General features: G+C 42.1%; 1 protein-coding gene across 7 annotated transcripts in view; it reads right to left on the bottom strand.

Moving 5' to 3' along the window:
• Positions 1-24,006, bottom strand: part of tcf3a (transcription factor 3a) — a 45,489-nt gene that overhangs the window by 7,767 nt on the left and 13,716 nt on the right. For 4 of the 7 annotated variants that reach the window (XM_061693289.1, XM_061693294.1, XM_061693293.1 and 1 more), the window contains 16 exons: positions 23,176-23,271; positions 22,858-22,933; positions 10,500-10,576; positions 9,495-9,570; positions 8,870-8,910; positions 8,583-8,718; positions 7,799-7,848; positions 6,642-6,735; positions 6,182-6,318; positions 5,943-6,075; positions 5,763-5,821; positions 5,572-5,650; positions 4,980-5,056; positions 3,830-4,003; positions 3,646-3,751; positions 3,439-3,562 (listed from right to left, as the gene is read on the bottom strand). In XM_061693289.1, coding sequence (XP_061549273.1) covers positions 3,439-3,562; positions 3,646-3,751; positions 3,830-4,003; positions 4,980-5,056; positions 5,572-5,650; positions 5,763-5,821; positions 5,943-6,075; positions 6,182-6,318; positions 6,642-6,735; positions 7,799-7,848; positions 8,583-8,718; positions 8,870-8,910; positions 9,495-9,570; positions 10,500-10,576; positions 22,858-22,933; positions 23,176-23,229 — 1,493 coding nt within the window. In that variant the 5' untranslated portion in view covers positions 23,230-23,271. Of the gene's footprint in view, positions 1-3,438; positions 3,563-3,645; positions 3,752-3,829; positions 4,004-4,979; positions 5,057-5,571; positions 5,651-5,762; positions 5,822-5,942; positions 6,076-6,181; positions 6,319-6,641; positions 6,736-7,798; positions 7,849-8,582; positions 8,719-8,869; positions 8,911-9,494; positions 9,571-10,499; positions 10,577-22,857; positions 22,934-23,175; positions 23,305-24,006 lie in introns of all 7 variants that reach the window. The other 3 variants (XM_061693290.1, XM_061693292.1, XM_061693291.1) reach the window with 1 other exon arrangement.

Consider the following 24,006-nt stretch of genomic DNA (forward strand, 5'->3'; position numbering starts at 1 on the left):
CGGTGGACAGGAGGAGCTTCCAGAAGACTGGACCACTACAGCCAAGGTGATCAGAGAGACAGGCAGGAGAGTACTTGGTGTATCTTCTGGCAGGAAAGCAGAGGAGGAGACTTAATGGTGGAACCTCACAGTACAGGAAATCATACAAGGAAAGAGGTTAGGTAAGAAGAAGTGGGACACTGAGAGGACCAAGGAGAGGCGAAAGGAATACATTGAGATGCGACACAGGGCAAAAGTAGCGGTGGCAAAGGCCAAACAAGAGGCATATGATGACATGTATGCCATGTTGGACACTGAAAAAGGAGAAAAGGATCAATACAGGTTGGCCAGACAGAGGGATAGAGATGGGAAGGATGTGCAGCAGGTTAGGGTAATTAAGGATAGAGATGGAAATCTGTTGACTGGTGCCAGCAGTGTGCTGGACAGATAGAAAGAATACTTTGAGGAGTTGATGAATGAGAAAAATGAGAGAGAAGGAAGAGTAGAAGAGGTGTGGTGGACCAGGAAGTGGCAATGATTAGTCAGTGGGAAGTTAGAAAGGCATTAAAGAGGATGAAAAATGGAAAGGCAGTTGGTCCTGATGACATTCCTGTGAAGGTATGGAAGCATCTAGGCGAGGTGGCTGTGGAGTTTTTGACCAGCTTGTTCAACACAATTCTAGCGGGTGAAAAGATGCCTGAGGAACGAAGGAAAAGTGTGCTAGTGCCCATTTTTAAGAAGAAGGGTGATGTGCAGAGCTGTGGGAACTATAAAAGAATAAAGTTGATGAGCCACACAATGAAGTTATGGGAAAAAGTAGTGGCGGCTAGACTTAGGACAGAAGTGAGTATTTGTGAGCAACATTATGGTTTCATGCCTAGAAAGAGTACCACAGATGCATTATTTGCCTTGAGGATGTTGATGGAAAAGTACAGAGAAGGTCAGAAGGAGCTACACTGTGTCTTTGTGGATCTAGAGAAAGCCTATGACAGAGTACCCCGAGAGGAACTGTGGTACTGCTTGTGAAAGTCTGGAGTGGCAGAGAAGTATGTTAGAATAACACAGGACATGTATGAGAGCAGCAGAACAGTGGTGAGGTGTGCTGTAGGTGTGACAGATGAGTTTAAACTGGAGGTGGGACTGCATCAGGGATCACCCCTGAGCCCCTTCCTGTTTGCAGTGGTGATGGATAGGCTGACAGATGAGGTTAGACTGGAATCACCGTAGACCATGGTGTTTGCAGATGACATTGTGATCTGCCGTGAAAGCAGGGAGCAGGTGGAGGAACAGTTAGAAAGATGGAGGCATGCACTGGAAAGGAGAGGAAAGAAGATTAGCCGAAGTAAGACAGAATATATGTACATGAATGAGAGGGGTGAAGGGGGAAGAGTGAGGCTGCAGGTAGAAGAGATAACAAGGGTGGAGGACTTTAAATATTTGGGGTCAACAGTCCAGAGCAATGGTGAGTGTGTTAAGGAAGTGAAGAATAGGGTCCTAGCAGGTTGGAACGAGTGAAGGAAGGTGTCAGGTGTGTCATGTGACAGAAGAGTTTCTGCTAGGATGAAGGGCAAAGTTTATAAGACAGTGGTGTGGTCAGCCATGATGTACGGATTAGAGACAGTGGCACTGAAGAGACAACAGGAAGCAGTGGGCTTCACGTGGGCTCAGCATGCTGTCCGGGCACTGCTGGATAAAAGTGGTGGAGCGGAGCATGGAATAGACTGCTTGTATGAGAGTGGTAAAATCAGAGACTTTAGATACAGTCAGATCCGATACAAATTTTTTTTGCTGACAGTGGATCGATTTCCTATCTCAAAGATTGGATCGGGACACCCCGAGTAATTACAATACTGCGATTCGCTGGCAACCAGTTCAGTATGTACCCCGCCTTTTGCCCAAATTCAGATGGGATCGGTGCCTATGCACTCGCGACCCTCGTGAGGATAAGCGGTTCAGAGAAAGGATGGATATAGTAACAATAATTTCCTTTGTTTAACCAGGAAAGAAAATTAAAATCAGTTTCTCATTTACAAGGCTGACCTGGAGGCAATTTAGGGTTCAGCGTCTTGCCCAAAAAACAGACAGACAGAGGATTTGAACCACTGAGCCAATCAGTAGACGACCCCCTGTACAACTGAGGCAGTTTTTTTTTTTTTTTTTTTGGTCAAGCCGTTCGCCTTTGGCAACGGATTTGGAACTATGAAGCAGTGCCACCAAAATTCTGACTGATACTAGCCTAAAATACCTGGATACTGGTACTGAAATGATACCACAGCAAAAATCTAAATCATCAGTATAAGCAGTTGAATGAAAACTGACAAACCAACTTCAAATACTTTTATATTTATTTTTATTCATTCAAAAATATTAGGATAATCTTAAAAAATAATGCAATAAAGGAATTAGCCAATTCTTAGTAATTTTCTAAAAAATAATTAGGTCGATGTCTGCACTATAAAAAAATTGTACCATGCTATTTTTGACGTCAAAATACCTCGTTACGGGACTGGTTTCAGTACTTGGTGCAGCACTACTAGGAAGCACACAAATTCCTTGCGGTTCATGAAAGCGACTCGCCTACAATGAGTACTAGACGTCAACAATGTCAACAGTAACTATGCACACTGGTGTGTTAAGTTTGGATGAAATGTGAAACTTTTTTTATTCTGCAGTATTTACAATGACTTTGTAGGCAGCACAGTGGACGACTGGTTAGCACATCTGTCTCACAGTTCTGAGTAATCTGGCCTCCCTGTGTAGAGTTTGTATATTCTCCCCGTGCCTGCGTCGGTTTTCTCTAGGTCCTCTGGTTTCCTCCCACATTCCAAAAACATGCATGGTAGGTTGATTGAGGACTCTAAATTGCCCGTCGGTGTAAATATGAGTGCGAATGGTTGTTGGTCTATATGTGCTCTGCGATTGGGTGGCGACCAGCTCAGTGTACCCCGCCTCTCGCCCGAAGTCAACTGAGTTAGGAGCCAGCACACCCACGACCCTAGTGAGGATAAGCGGTTCAGAAAATGGATGGATGGATAACTGTACTGTACTGGGCCATTTAGGCCACGAAAAAAAAAAAGCAAAACAATAATTTTGTACTGTACAGTAATATGTGTCTGTATGGCCTCAAAAAAAGTGCTTCAAAAGTAATGGACAATTGGCTATACTGGACGACCCCCCTATTAGTCCTTTATATTGAGGTTCCACTGTATGTATCGACTTGGTGTTTTGTTTTTTTTTTTTGGTGGCGTGGCATGAGATGCATTCTAATGGAAAATATGTGCCTTGGCTCAATAAAGGTTGGGAAACACTGCTCTGGAGTGTCTAAGTTCATACAAAGCAGAACAAAAGATGAATCACAATGAATAGAAGTTTGAAAATATTTGCTGACCAAACCACAATAACCTGCTATGAAACCTGTATTGATAAATGTCAATAAATGGCATACTATAAAAAAGGCACCTTGTTTGAAGAGCCTTCAGCTCTTTGTTCTCATCCTCTGACTTGTCAGTCATGGAGCAGTTTTCATCATCCTCCTTAGTCTCTCGTTTGATGTCACTGGAACGATTAAGGCTGCTCACCATACCTGTAATCAAAAAACACGGGAACAAAAGGTACACCTTACTTGATCTAGTTTGACAGCAAAGGAGAAAATGGACAAAGACTCACTGGTGAAACCTTCGGGCTGGGAGCCCTGCAGGGCGGATGAGGAACTGTGGTGCCCAAGTCCTCCACTAGAGGGCAGGCCAGCAGAGTCTTCGTGGTGACTGGAGACCTTTAAGACACAATAATAAAGCATGTTAACCGTGTTTCAAAAATAAATGTTTTTTGAGGCTCTGTTTATGAATTTCACCATTCCAGGCAGGCGACTGGTGAGGCCGAGCGCTGCGCTGCTAAAAGCTGAAGATAAACCCAAACCAGATGCCAGCAGACTCTGCATCTCAGCCAGTCCAGGTCCTCCTTGTCCACTAGCGTGTCGCTGAAGAACATGAATAGCTTCGTCCAGGCGGTCCTCCAGTTTATTAGACTGCAGAGGTAGGGGTGGACAAATATGAGAGGAGATTATGATGAACTGCGATGACATAATCCACATATATGCTTGAAAAAAACGTATGGCTAGCTAAGACTACAGGATTTTAGCCCCGATATTGGCCCGATTAGCTATCGCAGCCGATTTCCCAGATCGGGCCCGACGTTTTTTGTCAGGAACGACAAAACTTCTTGTAGTGTGACATAATCCACGACCAACGATTTGGCCCTACGACGCCAAAATGAAAAGTCTTGCATGTCTGATTTTTTGGATATCTTCCGTGTAGTGTGACACATCAACGACAACGCTACGAGTGCGCACATTGACATTGACCAATAGGATTGCGTATTGTGACCGGTGCATCGCCTCCTATGCTTGCTGTTGTCAACATACTTGCACGCTGTTGTGAAAATGTTTTCTCGAACACAAACCAATGTTTACCAACGCTTTACAGCATGAGTCGACAACGCTGGCATGCTTACGTTCAACTGTTAGTAATAGCACTAGCTTGCGAGGCTACAGAACATTTTGTTGCCTGCTTGTGAGCCGTATCGTATTAAAAGTACATGAACATACCTCAAGCAATCCTTGAATGAACATCCAGTGATGACAACCACACGTTTTTCTTCATTTTGGTATATACCCCCCCCCGACACAATACAGTACATTGGCGTGGCGCATTGTTGTTGTCGTCGCCATGGTAACGAGTGTATCCAGTCACGTTGACCGGTGACACGTTTTCTGGTTTCGACTCACCGACAGTGTTTGATTTGACAAGATAAAGCCCGGTGATTGTAAAAGACGGGATGCGGTGGTATCGGAATACATGTCGTGGAGTGTTGCCACTGTCTGCCTGAGATACGGCATGATTTTATACCAGTAGTCTGACAAGACCAAATTTGTCTAGTAGTCTGATCCAGGCATTAAGAAGTAGGTCACAAAGATAGAAACACAATCATTTTGAAGGCCTCACCATGCCCTGAATCCCACCATGAAAGTTAGGTGAAGGTGTAGCCTGTCCAGATGGCCTTGTCCACTGGGAGACAGCTCCTGTGGAGAAATCTAAAGTGTTTATTCAAGTAAAAATACTCATCAAGGAAGTCAGCTATGGATTCTCATTGGATAACTATTTGTTTTATGAAATAATTTGCTCTAAATGTTAGCGAGGAAAATTAAACGTGTATTAAGTATTTAAGTATTGACATTTTCCTCTTTCATCTTCTGCCACTCACAGTATTTCATGTGTCTGATGTCACTCCTGCACCAAATGTAAATACAAATAGGGAAGTGACCCCTCCCTCTTTTTATTTTTAATGTACTTTCCCTTCCTCTCTCATAAGTTATATTTGGATGGTGAGCTTGTCTAAGAGATCATTTGAAGGTTACGTTCTTATGTTGTGTCGTGTTTGGAGAGAAGAGTACCACTATCTGCGCTATAATTTGTAAATTCCAATAAATTACATTTTGAACGGTAGATTCTACTATCACAGGGCTACAAATCTCATGATGAATGCAGTCATTTCTTTAACGTAGTTTATAGTTCATTCTGAAAACGTCTCACTGACCTGATGCGGCCTGAGGAGAGCCGCAAGGCGTAGATGGGGACGAAGAGTACCCATTACTGTTTGGGTCTGAAGGATAGATCTGTACACAAATATTTCTCCTTTCAGTATGATGAAATGCAACCACAGATGACCAATAAGGAATTGCAATTTGAGAAAGCTTTAACTTCAACGTGTATCTTTGCACAACTTACAGAAGCAAGTGCTTTTCCAATTTCATCACCAGAACTTCCAGGTACTGTCCCCCGATTGGCTTAATAAGAGGGGAAAAGTTTTTCTTTTCAATACATGCTCTGAGTGCCAAGTCTCCAATATGATGAAGTCATAAAGCTTTGGGTTTGAGCTTTGAGTTTTATCCATAATAGTATTAGTACCAGCAATAGGGGGTGTGTGATTGGGGACGCCGTAGCTGTTTGAGCCAGAGTGGAAGCCAGCAGGATGGGTCCCGTTCACCTCACTGCCATGTAGGGGGTAGTTTTGCGGTGAGAGGGGCAGCGGTTGCCGTTTCTGGGGAGCAAAAGAGACCAAAGAATTTCAACAGATCAAGCAGCTCAAAAGCACAAGAGGGTAAAAGATATAATGCAAGAAGTCCAAATAGACTGTGAAGGCTCACCAGTCTGTCTTGGGGGTTGATGGCAGTAAAGGGACCATGCTGGCTCAGATGGGTGGAGTTACCCAGCATGGAAGGATAACCAGGTTGAACCATCGACCCAGCAGAACCCCATGAATCGGAAGGCGGGTGGAGGCCTTCTGTCAGGGGGCATCCAGAGACAGAGGAGGGAGCGGGGGTAGGGGGGCACAAGAGGGGTGAGGGATAACCAGCCACAGGAGATGAAAAGACAATAAAAAGCACATATGAGACATGTCACATTAAGGTGATGACTTCATCCGACCGTGATGCACCATGCACATGGCAAAGCACCTTGAGTCACCCCATTAGGATGTTACTTCCTAAATACAGTATGTTTGTAGAATATGTAACTGAGCAAACATTTTGCCCACACACACTTTTTTTTGTTACTTAAACACAGTGAACAAGTAGAGCTTGTTGTGCCACTCTTGACTGAACTAACCTTGCATGGAGAATGGGGGCGTGTAAATGCTTCCTGCTTTGGAAGTAGAGTATGCAGCATTGTCCCTGTTAAAATCCTCGCCTGAGGCACAAACCTAAAAACAATCAACAAACTCAGAAAAGGAAAATTTAACACAGCATATCAAGTGATGATGAAAGTCTTCTACACCACATGGGGAGGGGTGATTAGTTGCTTTTCTTTTAAATACGTCCCTGACGCCACAGAGTAATTATTAATAGCAACAGAAAAAATACCTTAAATGTTTGATTTCACTACTTGATTACAACTGCTTATACTGGCTCTCTCTCTCTGCCATCATGGCTTTCTTAGGTATCACACTGTCCAACAGAAACAGTCTCAGAATGCTTTGGATATTTTAACACACACCACCCATAGATCACAGAAAAGAAGTTGCGGTTGGAAGTTATACCGACCCAAAAGAATTAAGTTACCAACAGCCTTCTCAATCAAAATGACTGTTGATGCAAGTCAAACTGAACTCCAACTGGACTGGAGTTTTCTTCTGTAATTTGATTAAGCAGGAAGAAAAAGGAGAGGAAAAGGAGTGTAGTGTAGAAGAGGGAAGGAGAGATGCACTCCTAATTACTGAACCATCTGTCGAATCCTGGATGGCGGCCAACTCCACTGGCAGCTGGGATGGAGGGGTGGGGGAGGGAGAGAGAGAAAGGGGAGAGCTGTTGTTTGCGGTGGCGAGTAGGAGGAGCTGTCGGGTTTGAGGCTATAGGGCCGGGGTGAGGGGGGGGGGGGGGGTTATGGTGGTGAAGAAACGGAGAAGGGGAGGAAATCGGGTGATCACAGAGCGAGACTGGGAGGGGAAAAATGAGTTTGAGTTTCCCTCAGAAATGTGCCTGGCGGAGGGGAGGAAATGTGGTCACAAAGGAGAAGGGCCCAAAAGTATGGCACACTATAAATACACTACAAATGAGCGACTGGCTCAATGAGTGGCTTTTCCCCTCTTTTCCTTCTTTAAATGACTGGTGCAGATATGCAGCTGTGCAAGCTGAATATACTGCATTGCTGCATTTGGACCGTTTTGCAAGCCGCAGAGATGCTAAATGGAACATGAAAAGGGACGGATCTGAGAACATGGACTCCCATGGATTAACTGAGATACAATTCTGGATGTTAGCACTTACCGAGGAGGGCAGGCCGGGGGGCACCTTCCGGATCTTTTTTGGCTGGGCTTCTGACGGGAAGAAAAAAAAAAAGAGAGGCACATATAGGGTCAAACAGTACAAGCTTTCACATATGAACTATAAGAAACACTGACTATACAGTCACATACACTGTAGATGCTTTTAATTAACGCAGGCCTTATTTTATATGCAAATCCCTCTGACATTTGACTACTGATTGAAAAGGAAAGGGTTTTTCAATTTGTTTGACTTATTACGACCCAAAAATTGTACACCAAGGCAAGTTTGCCGTTAGTTAGATACTGTATATCATTTTCATCTTAGTCACTTTACGTAAATTTTGTGGAGTCTTGCATGCATGAAACAAAGCTAACAGAGTTGCTGATATAGTATATATTCGAAACAAAATTTGTTGCAATGTTTTCGGTGCATCTACAGAACCTGTGATTTTCTTTTTTTTAATATTTACTTTAGCAATATGATAATACTGGTAACTGATAATTTTGGTGGCTATAACTGTCATATGAGAGGTTCATCCTGTTTCATATCCTCAACTGATTGGCACCTAATTAGAATAATATTCTTTCAGTATCTGATGTGACTAATCACCCAGGGCACCTGCAGTGTTTTGCTTTACTTGAGAAAACAGAAGTGAGAAGTTACTTGTACTTTAAAAATATTAAGAGGAGAAGTGATGATACACAGGCACTTCAATTGAGATTAGGATACCGACTCTCCCTGAGATGTGACGTATTGTATTTGAAAAATTCTTTTCAAGTCTTACCAATGGGGTCTTGTGCGGGTCGTCTGCGAGGGTTGTTGCCCTCATACGAGGAATAAAACTGGGAAGTGGGCTTCAAACCAGAGGGGGACAGGGCATCAGGACTCGGCATGGCTATCTCATTGGGTAGAAAGCCCGGCTACAATGGGTGACAAAGGAAAATAAAGGTTCATGTACAACAAATAAAGGTTCATGTTCAACATTAGAAAATTGGTGAATAATTTCTTAAAGTGTAAAGAGGAAAGGTTTGCTCGCACAACTTCCAGCATTTGTCTTTCTAACAGATTTACCTGTGTTGCAAATGATGAGTATGGGCCTCTGTCAGCCTTCCCTGTTGGAAGAACACAAAATGAAATTAGGCCATGATGGTGAAAAGTAGGCATTAATGTCAACATTAAATCCAAGCCTGGTGACTGCCCCGTCTGCATATGAACGCCTCGCATCTGATTTTGTATGATGTGCGGTATTTATGACTGTGGAGAGCAAAACAACAACAAATTGAGCCATTATAAATGGTTCAGGCGCAATTGTGCCTGTCTACCCCCCTCCCCTGACAGTTAAACAGTGGAGAGCTATAGGCCAATGTAATCCCAAGGGAGAGGCTTGTTTGTGCATGGGTGCCCTTTATAACCCTAACACCCTATTCGACCCCGCAAACACGCCCACCTTCATATTGAACACACAGCCTCTCTGATTATCTTACTGGCTTCATCCATCACCACCTGAGCATGATTATGGTGTTCCCTTAAGTGCTGCCTGTGTGTAAATGGCAGACAAACATGAAATTAATCCATAAAGATGTACATTGCAGCGACTGTGTATAATGTGAGGGGAAAATGTCCAGATATCTTTTTAGGGGGTGAAAACAGCTGCATGTAGGTGCTTCTTTAGCTGTTACATTCAATTCACACTTACCAGCAATTCCTGTACCAAACACTGTCCCAGGTGACACGCCAGTTAGGTCACTGTAAACACCTTCTTCGCCAAAACACTATAGGGGGAGACAGTGCAAACTTTAGGTATAAAATAAATTCAACCACAAATGCCTAGTCACAGGCTATCACAATAGATCCCACTTGAATTTCTCTGCATTCCAATACTCAAGCGGATGCAAGCACAATCTAGGTCTACCTAATGCGAAAGCTGATTAAATAAATTTGACCTAAATCACAGTAATGAGCATGGTAACTGAATTATTATTGTGCACTATTGCTCTCTTATTATATATCCTAGCTGTAAGTAGTTTAAATAAATTGCCATCTGGTGTCCTTCTAGTGCAAATGACTCACAGGAGACTGTTATGTAGTAAATCAGCCACCACATCCAAATAATCTCAACACCAAAGAAAACCTAATCCATACTGTGAATTATATTTACAACACATGGTTACTTTAATAAGTGTTATTTATATTTAACTATTTTTAACTAACTGTGAAATATTTTTGGGCCAATTCAATACCTTGGCAAAGCATTACGAAAAAAGAGAGCACATACAAAATTGTTTAATTTTTTTTAAATGAAAGACTCGCAACATGAAACTTTTTTTATATGGCTTTAAGTCTATTGCAACAGTGGTTCAAACCAAGTAAACAAATAAATCCCAAATAAATCCCAGCATTCCTGTGGTCTTTTTCATGGCACCACACAAACTCAAAACGTTACATTGTGTCGTACAAACCCAATCTATTGCTATTTAATTTGGCAATATCTTTGTACCTCAAGATTTCCTAATTTCTTGACCTTTAACAAATTAGGAAATTAAAAAAAAATCTGATCTTTTTGACACTCAATACCAATCAGCTGATTACGTGATCTTCCCCTCAGCATCAAAACACATAATGAACATTTCATCAGGCAAACCGAGAAAGTGCAGACAGCTAGGTGACCAGGATCAATGCAGTAAGTAAAGTTTGCTCGTACCCTCCCCTGGCTGAACGATGATGGACTGTTCTGCTCTCCTGACCCCCAAGGACTGGACCCATTCCTCTCATCAACACCTGTAATATAGAGAAACAGGTTAGGAACAGACCACTACATACTGTAACAAGCACAAGAACTATGAAAGGCATCTTGTCTTTGCTATATACTGCAATAAGTCCATGTTTAAAGGATGGTGATCTGCTTTTGAAGAGATTACTGAAGCTGCTGAAACCTTTACTGGAAAGCTCTATGTTAGAGACAGACAGTGTGGAGACAGTGTTGTCACATGGGTGAGCGCTGTAGGAAGGTTGAATAATTAACACCCAATATGAGAGTCCCAGAATGATTCCCTATTTTCTTCACAGACCCACTCCATGTCTTTACATTTTCCCAACAACACCCATTAATAGTCCAACAAGGTCTAAATCTTATATAAGTGACACATGTTATGCCTGAACAGAACTCTCTGGCACTCAGAGATAAATATGTTTGAAACGACTGATTTTAAAGGTCGGCCCATGCCCGTCCTATTTCATTCAATCTCTTCTTGAACCACAACGTAGAATCTCTTGGGGAAAGCTCAACCTTAATTGTGGACTCATTTGCATAATTGTGCATATTAATGAAGCATACCTCGATGAATATTCATATTTTTGTTTTGTTGTCTAATTAAAAAGCTGAGCGCGATGATGATGGGGGGTGTGGAGGCGGTCTAGAATCATGACAGGATCAGCAGTATAACAGAATGATGGGTCCACAGTGCTGAGGGCTGCTGTGACAACAGTGATCTATACACACACACACACATACATGCACACAACACCAGTGGAATAAATGAGGAAGAAGAATGCGTCTTTTCTATAGCTGACTGTGACTTAAGATGTCAGGCGACATTCAAGAAAAAGCGTGTGGTTCTGTTGTGACCTGATAATGCCAAGGCTAGAAACAAGAGATTAGATAGAATTCACTGTAGTGGAGATAAAAAGATGGCCTTTAGACAAGGTATACCATCCAGAATTAATGAGTTGAATATAGGCACAATCTTTGTCTATATAAAGGCACTGCTGTGAAGGTTGAGAGATATTTCAGTCACTTAATTTCTCACCAAAGCAATCACACACCAAACTATGGATGTGATCTCATGGAATGTTGTAAAACGTATGCGACAGGGGAGAAGCACAGATCACCTGAAGTAGGCCTGTCACGATAATTACAATATCGACTAAACGATCAATAAATAATATGGGCATGATAGTTTTTCTGGCCTCGATTAATTGTCATTGCTGTGGTGAGCCAGACTGCGGATCACAAAGGGAGCCGACAGACTTGTACGGCTGTGTCATTAGCCGATAGTGGGCTCATGGAACACCAGCGGACTGGTACACTCTTGCCGTTGTTGGCTCCGTCCAATACTCCACATCCACAGCCTTGCTCAATGTGCAGCGCGTAAACATACACAACAGACACTAAAGGGAAAGTCAACTGTTTGTTATGTTCACTAGCCCGGGAGCTAATGAGCTAGCGAGCTAAGCAACTCGCTCCACTGCGGCGAAGTCGCAGGAACGTTACCTGTTTATTAAGCATAACCTCAGTGGCACACATTATTCAGCCAGTAGTTGACTACAGCAAATGTCAATGTATATTTGATTGACATGTGTAGGGCTCATCTTCAATGGATCAATCATGCAGTAGCCGGGTTTACATGGAGACATTTTTGTCTTTCCAATTGAACTCATTTCGATTGAAGATCTCTGGTCAACTGGTTACATGTGACATGATCTACTACAGCGAACGTCAACATATATTTGATTGACAGGTGAAGGGCTCGTCTTCAACGGACCAACCACACAGTAGCCAGGTTTACATGGAGACATTTTTGTCATTCTGACTGATCTCATTTGGATTGAAGATCTCTGGTCAAATGTTTACATGTGATGTGATCTATTCTGATCGGGTATATACATGTACACTACATTTAATCGGAACAGCCGTGTGACGTGCACTTCGCCGTGAATGTCACGTCATTTATCAAGATGAGGTCCATCTATTCAGCACAGTAGTACGTCAACTAGGACAAAGAGCTTATTAAGGTCAAAACTACATTAGTATATTAAATAGTTATATCAGAAATGTTATTTGCATTTGTTTTAACTATTTTGCACTATACAGTGCCGAGTTTTGAGATTTACACAATGATAGGTCTCAAAATTACATTGTATCTGTGTTTTTTTTGTTTTCTAAATCAATTTAGCCTTGTTAACAGATTATAGTTTTTATTTATTTATTTATTTCATTACATAAAAGAATGCAAACTTTTAATGAAAAGAAGCAGAGAGAAGAATAAATATACTTTCTTCCCCGGCAGCGGGGTGGGCGACTGGTCAGCACATCTGCCTCACAGTTCTGAGGGCCCGGGTTCGAATCCGGCCTCCCTTGTGTGGAGTTTGCATGCTCTCCCCGTGCCTGCGTGGATTTAATCCAGGTACCCCGGTTTTCTCCTACATCCCAAAAACATGCATGGTAGGTTAATTGAAGACTCTAAATTGGCCGTAGGTGTGAATGTGACTCGAGTGGTTGTTTGTTTATATGTGCCTTGCGATTGGCTGGCGACCAGTTCAGGGTGTACTCTGCCTGTCACCCGGAGTCAGCCGGGATAGGCTTCAGCACGACCGTGATCCTAGTGAGGATAAGCAGTACGAAAAATGGATGGATGGATGGACTTCCTGGCCCTTTTAACAGGAAATATTTACATTTCACATTTAAAAAATAAAACCCATTTTCATCACAGTTGCAAGACATATTGGCATTATCAAGTAATGGTACTCGGTATCAGTGAGTGTAGAATGTGCATCCCCCCCAAAAAAAATGTCAAGTCAATAGTGCATATTATACATGGGTATAGGGGAAAATGAAAAAAACTTTCCCATTTTATAAATGTATGCCGCCATCTAGAGGTTATGAAAAAGCTGTACTTTCATTCCAATATTCCCCCGCCACCTATAGGTTATGCGACAGGTATGCACTGTCATTCTAATATACCACCGCCACCTAGAGGTTATGAAAAAAGTGTAGCATACACTTTCATTCCAATATGAAGGGGATACGTATGACTGCATATATGTACAGCTGTGCTCATAAATTACATACCCTGGCAGACTTTGTGAAATATTTATTAATTTATATATATATATATATATATATATATATATATATTTTTTTTAATAAATACAACTGATGACTGAACAACAACCATCATTAATTTCTTTATGGTTATGTTTTGTTTGATGACAATGCTTTTCTGAAATGCTTGACAGTTTAATTTGAATCCAATTAAAATAAAATGAAATGTGTTACGCCTGATCCTTCATGTTTTCTTCCAAGAGTTTTACCCATCTTACAAATTCTGCCTGGGTAATCAAACATTAAAATAAAAGTAGGGCTGTGAACGAACAAGTAAATAAAAATAAAGTATTACATGTTCAAATAAAGTGCTTGACTTCAGAATAATTCTTTGAAAAAACTAACAAAATACAGACAATACCGTAATTTCTCAAATCTTTCCAAAAATATTTTCAGTCGATAGAGCGCATTATATATAGGTATTAATTTTAAAAAAAAGAAAGAAAAGAAAATCACACTGTATAGTTGTATTCAGGTACCTAAGGGTTGTGAAAAAAGTGTACACTTACATTCCAATATGATATGCAATGTCGTGTTCCACATTTATATATATTACGGTAATGTGCGCCGCCAATCTGAGATTCCTGAGCTGCTTGTGGCAGTTTGCCATGTCACTATCGTTAGCGCAGCATATTTGTTGCTACTGCACTAAACACCAGAAACGACTACCAATGAGTTTGTTTTAACTTCAACAAAGATGGAAAATGTCGACAAAAAGGGGTAGTTACGCAGCCGCTTTTAAAAGAAATCACCGGTGCCGAAGACGTGGGAAACCGTGAAGCAACACGGCAGTTCAAAGTGGGTGAATCGAACGTGAGATTGTGGAGGAAAATGAAGGAGAAAATCTTCCAGCAAAAAGCACATGCAAGAGCTTTGGAATATGTGGAAAGTTGCGCAGTTCCCAGAGATGGAGGAAGAGCTGCTGCAGATTGTAGCCAAACGGAGGGCAAGTGGCTGAAAGTAGCGAGAATACGAAATTGGCTGCATAGCAAATGCCGATCAAACACCCCTCACCTTTGATCTGCCAAGCACTCAAATAACCGATCAGAAATGTGGGAAAAACAGTGAGGATAAAGTCTACTGGGAATGAAAAAACCCACTTTACTGTAATGTTGGGCGCGTATGGAGATGAGACTAAGATGAAGCCATACATAATCTATAAACGAAAAACTCTTCCCAAGAAATGCCAGTGGCCAACGGGCGTCATAGTGAGAGGCCACCGAAAACGGTGGATGGATGAGGCGCTTACTAAGGATTAGGTTAGGCTGGTGTAACCACAAGCGACTCTCCCGCAAAATGCTGATGTTGCATGCCTCTTGGTGCCATCTCATGGCAGCCATCAAACAAATCCGAAAATAAAATAAAACTGACTTGGTGATCATTCCTGGTGGCATGACCACACAGTTGCAGGTAATGGACATATTGTGCAATCGCCCTTTTTAAAAGCACCTGCAGAAGGAATGGAATGTGTGGATGACTTCGGGGACTCATGCATTCACTGCAGTTGGCAATGTAGGACCGGTAAGTTTTTTATTTATTTATTTATTTACATCAAGCATGGCCCACTTATTTTTCGGTACATCAGCACATGCACAAAGATTATTATTATTATTATTACCGGGTATTATTTTTATTATTATTAATTTCAGACAATTATTTGAAAAACTTATCAGAATAATTCTTTGAAAAACTTATCAGAATAATTCTTTGAAACATTTATCAGAATAAAAATATCAGAATCAGAATCATCTTTATTTGCCAAGTTATGTCCCAAAAAAAACACAGAAGGAATTTGTCTCCGGTAGTTGGAGTCGCCCTAGTACGACAACAGACAGTCAATTGACAGAGAACACTTTTGAGACATAAAGACATTGAGAAAAACAGTCACTGAGCAATAAAGGGTTGCTAGTTATCTGGTAATGCTGGTACAATTTATTTTTTGACAATTGTGCAAAAAGATGCAGAGTCCTCTACCACTTAGAGCAGTTCGAATGACTAATCTCGCAATAGTCCGGTGCAATGACCATTGTGCAAAGGGCGCAGAGACTTCAAGGAGTGTATGCAGTTTAAAGTGACGAGTAGTGCGATAATCTGGGACAATGTTGATTGTGCAAATGTTGCAGATACTCCTCAATCAGTGTGCAAATGGGGCAGATGCTAATCTGGCATGAGTGGCCAGTATTGGTCAACAACAGATATGGAAATAGAAGAAGACGAAGAAGAATCACCTTTTATTGTCATGAACATGCATGCATGCACACGAAACATGTTCTCTGCATTTAACCCATCAGAGTGAACACATACACATGTTAGTGGAACACACTGGAGCAGGGGGCAGCTGAAGCGCCCGGGGAGCATTTCGGGGTATCAGTGTCTTGCTCAAGGACACCACAGCCGTGAGTCCGGGGGATGTTGGCAAATGGTCCAGTCGTCTTGAACCTAGGTCCCCCACGGTGGCAGGCGACGATCTTAACCATTGGGCCACAGCTGCCCAGTGTGGCGAGACTACTACATTGAGTGCACGAGTAGTATATAATTGGCCCGACAGAAATGTGACAACAAACTCAGACAAAAGAAGTTGGCAGCATGTTGCAATGGAATTGTAAGTTAGCTGTTTAAGAAGTTGATTGCAAGAGGGAAGAAGCTGTTGGAATGTCTGCTAGTTCTAGTTTGCATTGATCGGTAGTGCCTACCTGAGGGCAGGAGAGCCGGTGACTGGGATGTGGGGGGGTCCGAGAGGATTTTGCACACTCTTGTCTTAGTTCCGGCAGCGTGCAAGTCCTCAGGGGTGGGTAGGGGTGTACCGACAATCCTTTCAGCAGTTTTGATTGTCCGTTGCAGTCGGAGTTTGTCCTTTTTTGTAGCAGCACCAAACCAGACTGTGATGGAAGAACACAGGACTGATTTGATGACCGCTGTGTAGAATTGCTTCAGCAGCTCCTGTGGCAGGCCGTGCTTTCTCAGAAGCCGCAGTAAGTACATCCTCTGCTGGGCCTTTTTGAGGACGGAGTTGATGTTGATCGCCCACTTCGGGTCCTGAGAGACTGTAATTCCCAGGAACTTGAGGGTCTCGACGGTTGACACAAGGCAGCTGGACAGCGTGACGGGCAGCTGTGGCGAAGGATGCCTCCTGAAGTCCACGATCATCTCTACAGTCTTGTCTTGTGTTCAGCTCCAGGTTGTGTGAGCCACACCACAGCTCCAGCCGCTCCACTTCCTGTCGATATGCAGACTCGTCACCGTTGATGAAGCCGATGACAGTGGTGTCTTCTGCAAACTTCAGGAGTTTGACAGCCGGGTGCGTTGAGGTCCAGTCGTTCGTGTAGAGAGAGAAGAGCAGCAGAGAGAGGACACAACCTTGGGGTGCCCCAGTGCTGATGCTGCGTGTGGATGAGGTGGTCTCTCCCAGCCTGACCTGCTGTGTCCTGGCCGTCAGGAAGCTGTAAATCCACTGACAGATGGCAGGCGAGACGCTGAGCTGGAGAAGCTTGGAGGAAAGGAGTTCAGGGATGATGGTGTTGAACGCTGAGCTGAAGTCCACGAACAGGATCCTTGCGTAGGTCCCTGCACTGTCGAGGTGATCTAGGATGAAGTGCAGTCCCATGTTGACTGCATCATCCGCAGACCTGTTTGCTCGGTAGGCAAACTGCAGGGGGTCCAGCAGGGGACCTGTGACGCTCTTGAGGTGGCCCAGCACGAGACGTTCAAAGGACTTCATGACCACAGATGTCAGGGCGACCGTCCTGTAGTCATTCAGACCTGAGATTGTAGTTTTCTTGGGGACTGGGATGATGGTGGAGCGTTCCAGAGATCTATTGAAGATCTGTGTGAAGACTGGAGCGAGCTGGTCCGCGCAGACTTTGAGGCAGGATGGGGACACTTGGTCCGGGCCTGCCGCTTTGTTTATCTTTTGTTGTTTGAAGATGCGTCTCACATCCTGTTCGTGGATGGTCAACGCAGAAGTCAGAGGTGTGATTGTGGTCGGTGGTGCGGCTGGGTGGGTGTGGGGTGTGAAAGTGTCCTTTTCAAATATGCAGTAGAAGGTATTCAAGTCGTTGGCTAGTGTGCTATTGCTCTCAGCTTGGGGGGATGGTCGCTTGTAATTGGTCAGCGATTGTAATGCATGCCAGACTGATTTAGAGACGTTAGCGCTAAACTGTTTTTCCAACTTTGCTGCATAGTTCCTCTTTGAAATGTTAATTTATTTAGTCAGCTGGTTTCTAGCTCGATTATACAGGGCCTTGTCCTCGCTTTGGTAGGCGTCCTCCTTAGCTTGGCGAAGTTGCTTAAGTTTGGCAGTGAACCACGGCTTGTTGTTATTGAATGTGTGAAATGACTTTGTTGGTACACAAACCTCTTCACAGAAACTGATATAGGATGTGACAGTGTCTGTATATTCATCCAGGCTGCCAGCTGAATTTTCTAAGACACTCCAGTCTGTGCAGTCTAAACAGCTTTAAAGTTCCATCTTTGCTTCATTGGTCCACTTTTTCACTGTTTTCACTGTCAGCTTCGCGCATTTAAGTTCTTGCCTGTATGTTGGTATTAAGTGAATTAAGCAGTGATCAGATGAGCCCAGGGCTGCACGAGGTTTGGCACGGTATGCGTTATTTAGCGTAGTATAGCAGGTCTAAAATGTTATTTTCCCTGGTGGGACAGTCGATGTGCTGCTTGTATTTAGGGAGTTCATGGTTGAGTTTAGCTTTGTTAAAGTCCCCAAGAATAATGAGGGGTGAGTTTTTCCCCCCCCAATTTCGTTTACTTGTTAGGCGAGCATTAGCAGTGCGGCGTTCATGTTAGCTTGAGACGGAATGTACACACCAGCCAGAATGAATGATGCGAACCTGCGAAGCCAGTAGAATGACTTACAGTTAACAAACAGAGACTCCAAATGCGGGCTGCAGTGTGTGCTGAGCTCCGTGACGTCCATACACCATTTTTTGTTGATATAGACGCATTTCCCGCCGCCTTTTGTTTTCCCCGATGATTCCATGTCGCGGTCTGCCCTGTGAAGATGGAAGCCGGGAAGCATGACGCCGCTATCAGGTACAGTGTCACAAAGCCAAGTCTCCGTAAAGCACATGGCGGCGGAACGTCCCAAGTCTTTACTGGTCTTTATCAGAAGATGAAGCTCCTCCATTTTGTTGGGTAGGGAGCGTAGATTCGCGAGGTGGATGGACGGAAACGCCAGTCTGTATCCTCTCTTATGAAGTTTCACCTAGATGCCGGCTCGCTTCCCGCTGTGGCGTCGCCTCCGCCTCCATGCGCCAAAGACTGCGGTCGCTGCTCCGGTGAGTAACTCAGGGAAAAAACTGAGCGGATTTGCGAAAGTTGGTGAAAGAAAGTTGGGAGTAGCCTCCTTAATGCTTAGCAAGTCTCCCCTTGTATAAGTCAGTCATGTAATGTCTCCAAAGACGAACGAAAAACACAAAAACAATACTAGAGAGCGCGTAACCGAGGCGACCACACGGGTAGGCGCCATCTTGCATAACCTACCAGAATAAAAATATAGGTAATTCGTAATGTTTTGAGGATATGGATAGGAGCAAATCGATGGTGCACATTTTACATAGGTAGAAGGGTTTTCCTGCTTTTTTAGGTCAACTTTGGGGGTGCACTTTATACTTCAGGGCGCGCTATACACGAGAAATTGCGGTACTTCATGTTTTGATCATATGGGTATAAGCGAAATCATCCATTGTAAAAATGCATTATACATGCGTAGAAGGGTTTTCCAGAATTTTGAGGTCAACTTTAGGGGTACGTTTTATACATGGGTCCGTATTATACACGAGAAATTACGGTACTTGTACGTGGTCTGAAAAAAGTGGTATCTGTGCATCCCTAATATATTGTATAGGCCCATAGATGAGTTTTCATTCGGATACAAAGAGAGAAAACTGCAATAGGTACAGACTATCAATTGAACTGCAAAGAAAATTGCACAAAAGATGAGTAACATCAGACCTTTTTTTTTTTTACACTGATGCGGAACTCCTCCAAGCATGCAACGTCCCTTCAGGCATGGCTAGTCTATAATTACATAGGAAGAGATACTAAACAGCCAACCAGCCTGACTCATTGGCTTCAGGAGTACAACTCTGCCATACATTGACCAGACTTGCAGACATGATTTAGTCATAACAGGAACATTGCCACGGGCACTTATACTTCAATGTGTCTACACACACCTTCTTCCTTCCCGCTGCAAAGTGAGTCACACAGACACAAAGCATAAAGTCATATCCATGTCAAATCTCAAGAGACTTAAGGCTGTTAATGAAATATTGAACAATGTTCAGTAACACAGACCTGGTTGCTTTAACCTGTGAGTCCCCAGAGACTTCGAAAACAGCCCTGTGTACTCCTACCCCCAACGTATCGACTACATCTTGTTTGCTTTGTATCGTCAAGCTTAGACATTTTAAATTCAGTACGTACTGTGAACTGACAATACCTAATCTATATATGAAGCATCCACAGACACAGGTTTAAATTTCAACTCATAGAACAATTCACACTTCTGCATTTCAGTCTCATAAAGAGTCTAAAAATATTTTCCAATGTTCTCAGTTTCCAGAGAGCAAAAAATGAAAGTGTACTGGAATTACTTTAACTGGGTGGTTACTTAAATAGGACAAGAAGACAAGAAATTCACATAGTGGTTTAGGGTTTCTAACTGAAGTCACAGCCACAGAAGTTGAACCTCCACACACACTAAACATCAACATGGTGGCCATATGTAAGAAAAAGTGAAAGACTGTTTGCAGTTATACTTCAGGCATAAATCACACATGACTGTGGAATATTATTCTGAAATGACTCCTGAACTGCAACTGCATCAGTACTGCTTGTTTGTCAAAGCATATTGTGCATGATGAAGTAGTAAACATATGCAGTTAGTCTCAACAATACATGAACAAGCACTAGATAAATGTGATGTATTACTCTTGTTGTTAAGAACTTAAAAAGACAAAACTAATAATTCTTGGGAAAAATTGCACTGGACTGCATTACACCAGCTATCTTTGGTTTTGTCAAAAAATGAACGCCTCATTGGAGCAGGACCACTTGAACAGACCAAGATTGCAGAGTTGCTGTGCTGTAATAAACAATTGAATGAAAAACGTAAATTTTGTTCTGTGAAAACTTTGAACACCGTTGTTCGACCACTTGACCGACCAATGATTTATAAAAGGTAAACAGCTAACGGTGGGGACAACTAACATATGTAGGATGGTGTGCCATTGTCATGTCACGGGAGGAATGGATTGCCAACATCAACATGCCTCTTTCTTGTATGTTGTGAGCGTGCATCTCGTCTTCACAAAAGAACCTGCAAGGGAGCCTGACCCTGACGTGAATAGAGGAACGTCCTCTCCCGAGCACCGGTGACCACCAACACACGTTTTCACCCATTTTGTTCTTATAAAACACACGGGGCGATCCATTATTGTTGTCATCGCCATGGTAACGAGTGTATCCGGTTGCGTTTGAGTTGACAAGATAAAGCTCAATGATTGTAAAAAACGCGATGCGGTGGTATCGGAATACAAGATTTTATTGCGGTAGTCTGACATAATGCCATCGTGAAAGACCAAATTTCTCTTGTAGTCTGATCCGGCATTACGTGTTGTCTGTCCCACACCGCCTTTATTGGTGGTCAGATATTTACAGTACTATGTCAAAAGACACGCGACAAGGCTAAAAATAAACTAGCTTTTGGAGTTGAATATACTGTACACGACGGCGACGTGGAGTAATTGGCATTGACATCATTGATCGGCTCGGCGAATGGCATTAAAGCCGATCAGCATAAAATGCTAATTATCGGTCGATACCGATCAGATCGGTGTTAGGTCTACTAAAAGGTTTATTCAAAATTATTATTAATATTAATAATTATAATAAGAATAATAACACACTTAAATAAAGGGAAAGTTATAATTAAATTATTTTGTTAAAAAGTATTTCACATACGGTAAGTTAAATAAAAATTGCACCCAGATGAATGTGTGAAAACAAATTTACTTAAAAGTGAAATACAACTGAACTATACTTAACAATTGTGCTGTAATGGATTACAAAAAATAATAATTAAAAAAAAAACAAAAACAAAAGTTTAAATGACTGAAATATTACACAGTTTAAATGTTTAATTCAGTGATTTTCCGTGTCCCACTAGTGGTACCCATACCACACTTAGAGAATCACTGCCATAGTAAAAGGGAACAATCTGGTTTTATCAAACTGTGTAGGAGTGTCGAAAACTGAAAGTTTTATGACTCGTTATGTTTACAACAGACTAATCTAGTAAAACCAGTATCGTTTTTCTTTGTACTGTTAAAAAACATTCAAGTACAGACTACAATATTATAGTGGCCCTGCAAAAAAGAGCTGAAAACGCTGTAATATAAACAGAAGACCAGTAGTAGGCGATGTGATGTCCCTTAAAAATGTCTTCTGTTTTTCCGCAGACAACCATGTTCAGAGTTTACCCGAAGACTGCTATTTTTAAAAACTTGAAACATTTTTAACCCAAAACACTGCTCTTTTGTAAACAAATGACCAAAATGACAATGTTTCCCGTAAACAGAAAAGAAAACCCCTATAAGTAGGATGCAAGACAGCAGAACGGTGCAATGTTTTTCGCAGAGTCAGCAGAGGTGATTAATAGGCCTGTTCCCATCAACCCCCACCGCCTCTGCCTTTGTGTCTTTCTTGATTGAATGGCGACAGCTGACAAGGTGATTGATGGAAAGGACAAATGTAAGGTTTGGATGAGGAAATGCAGTGAAGATGACACGGGATCTACATAATGTAAACTAATGTGGGAATCTTGTTTGGGTTCTATCAAATAATATGCAATTTAGAAAGCCATCTACATGACACAGAGAACAGGAACTGTGTTTTGGTTACATAAACTCCACAGCAGCCAGGACACAGTTTAATATGTTACAAGCCAATAAGGGCATTTCTACCGCTGCAAGGCAAAAAGTTACTTCGACTCGACTGACCTTTAGGTGCTTTCCTTCTAAATAACAATTGAGCAAACAAAGCTTTTTTTGTTGATGTCAAAAGAAAATTCTCCAAAGAAAAACAAACCCAGAGAAAAGGAATGTTTGTCACTAAAGCCTGTAGGATCGTGCACACTAAAATAAGTTCATTCTGGACTTACCTGACCCCCCAAACTGACTGCTGGCCAGTCTGACTGTTGGCCTATTCTTGCCATTTGAAACTGGAAGTTCGAACATCTGAAAAGACAAGAATGAACATGTAAACACCATTATAAATACCATAAATATCAGACTTAGGCTGTGGACAGTAAAATTAAGGAATGCAAACAGCACTGTTTAACCAACAGGTGTAATCAAGTAAACTCAGCAATGCTTCAAATCTGAACAACCAAACTGACCAAACCCTGAAGACCTGACCATTGTCCGATATCAAACTATATGTTTATCCAAGGGTTAATATATCTTAAGAGAAGTCTTACCGCGCTAAAATCCAGCAAGTCGCTGAGCTCCTTGTCTGTCCCCACTGTCGTCATTCTCGGCTACTGTTCGCTTGCCCTTTCAGTCTCAGCAAGCCACTGCAGTCAGAGGGTAAAGATAACACGAGGCCCCTTTAAACAATCAGATAATAAATATTTTGACTAAACTTATATTAAAGCAACAAACAACAACTGGGGTATGATTTACTTGAATACAATTTTTTAAATAAAATAATAATCATTGAACATTCTTTGAACTGGCACTTTAAGTTGGGATATAATTACACAATAGGTCTAACTGGTAAATCTTTCATGTGATGGAACTAACTAAATGGCAGATTAGCCGTTTTTAGTGGTGTCTGGATTTTGTTTTGTCGTCATATTTCCACAATGCAATGAAAGGAATATTGGATGTGCACTACAGTGAGTGGTTCCACTGGGAAAATGTTACATATTGTTCAGTTACTCAAGGGATCAAACGTTCTGCAAATGTAAACGCCAAATGTGTGGGAAATTTGTGGAAATGATACATAACTAAACCATATTCAAGTAATTTAGCAACACAAAATGTTGAAATACCTAAATTGATATTATTACATAATTTTAGTTTCCACTCTAAACTGAATTGTAAACTGAATGTCATTGCCACTTTCCTCATAAAGTTGGGTATATTGCATTACTGCAGCTGGTGAGCTTAACGTGTAATTTGTGAAAATACCTTTCCATAAAATTATTAATTACAATAATGACAATGTATACAATTCCTTCACAACGTCAAAACAATTTCAATACATTCAAGCTCTCAAAAATAGATCGAACAGTTGAAAAATACCT

This window comes from Phycodurus eques, chromosome 13 (assembly GCF_024500275.1).
Source record: "Phycodurus eques isolate BA_2022a chromosome 13, UOR_Pequ_1.1, whole genome shotgun sequence".
NCBI lineage: Eukaryota > Metazoa > Chordata > Actinopteri > Syngnathiformes > Syngnathidae > Phycodurus > Phycodurus eques.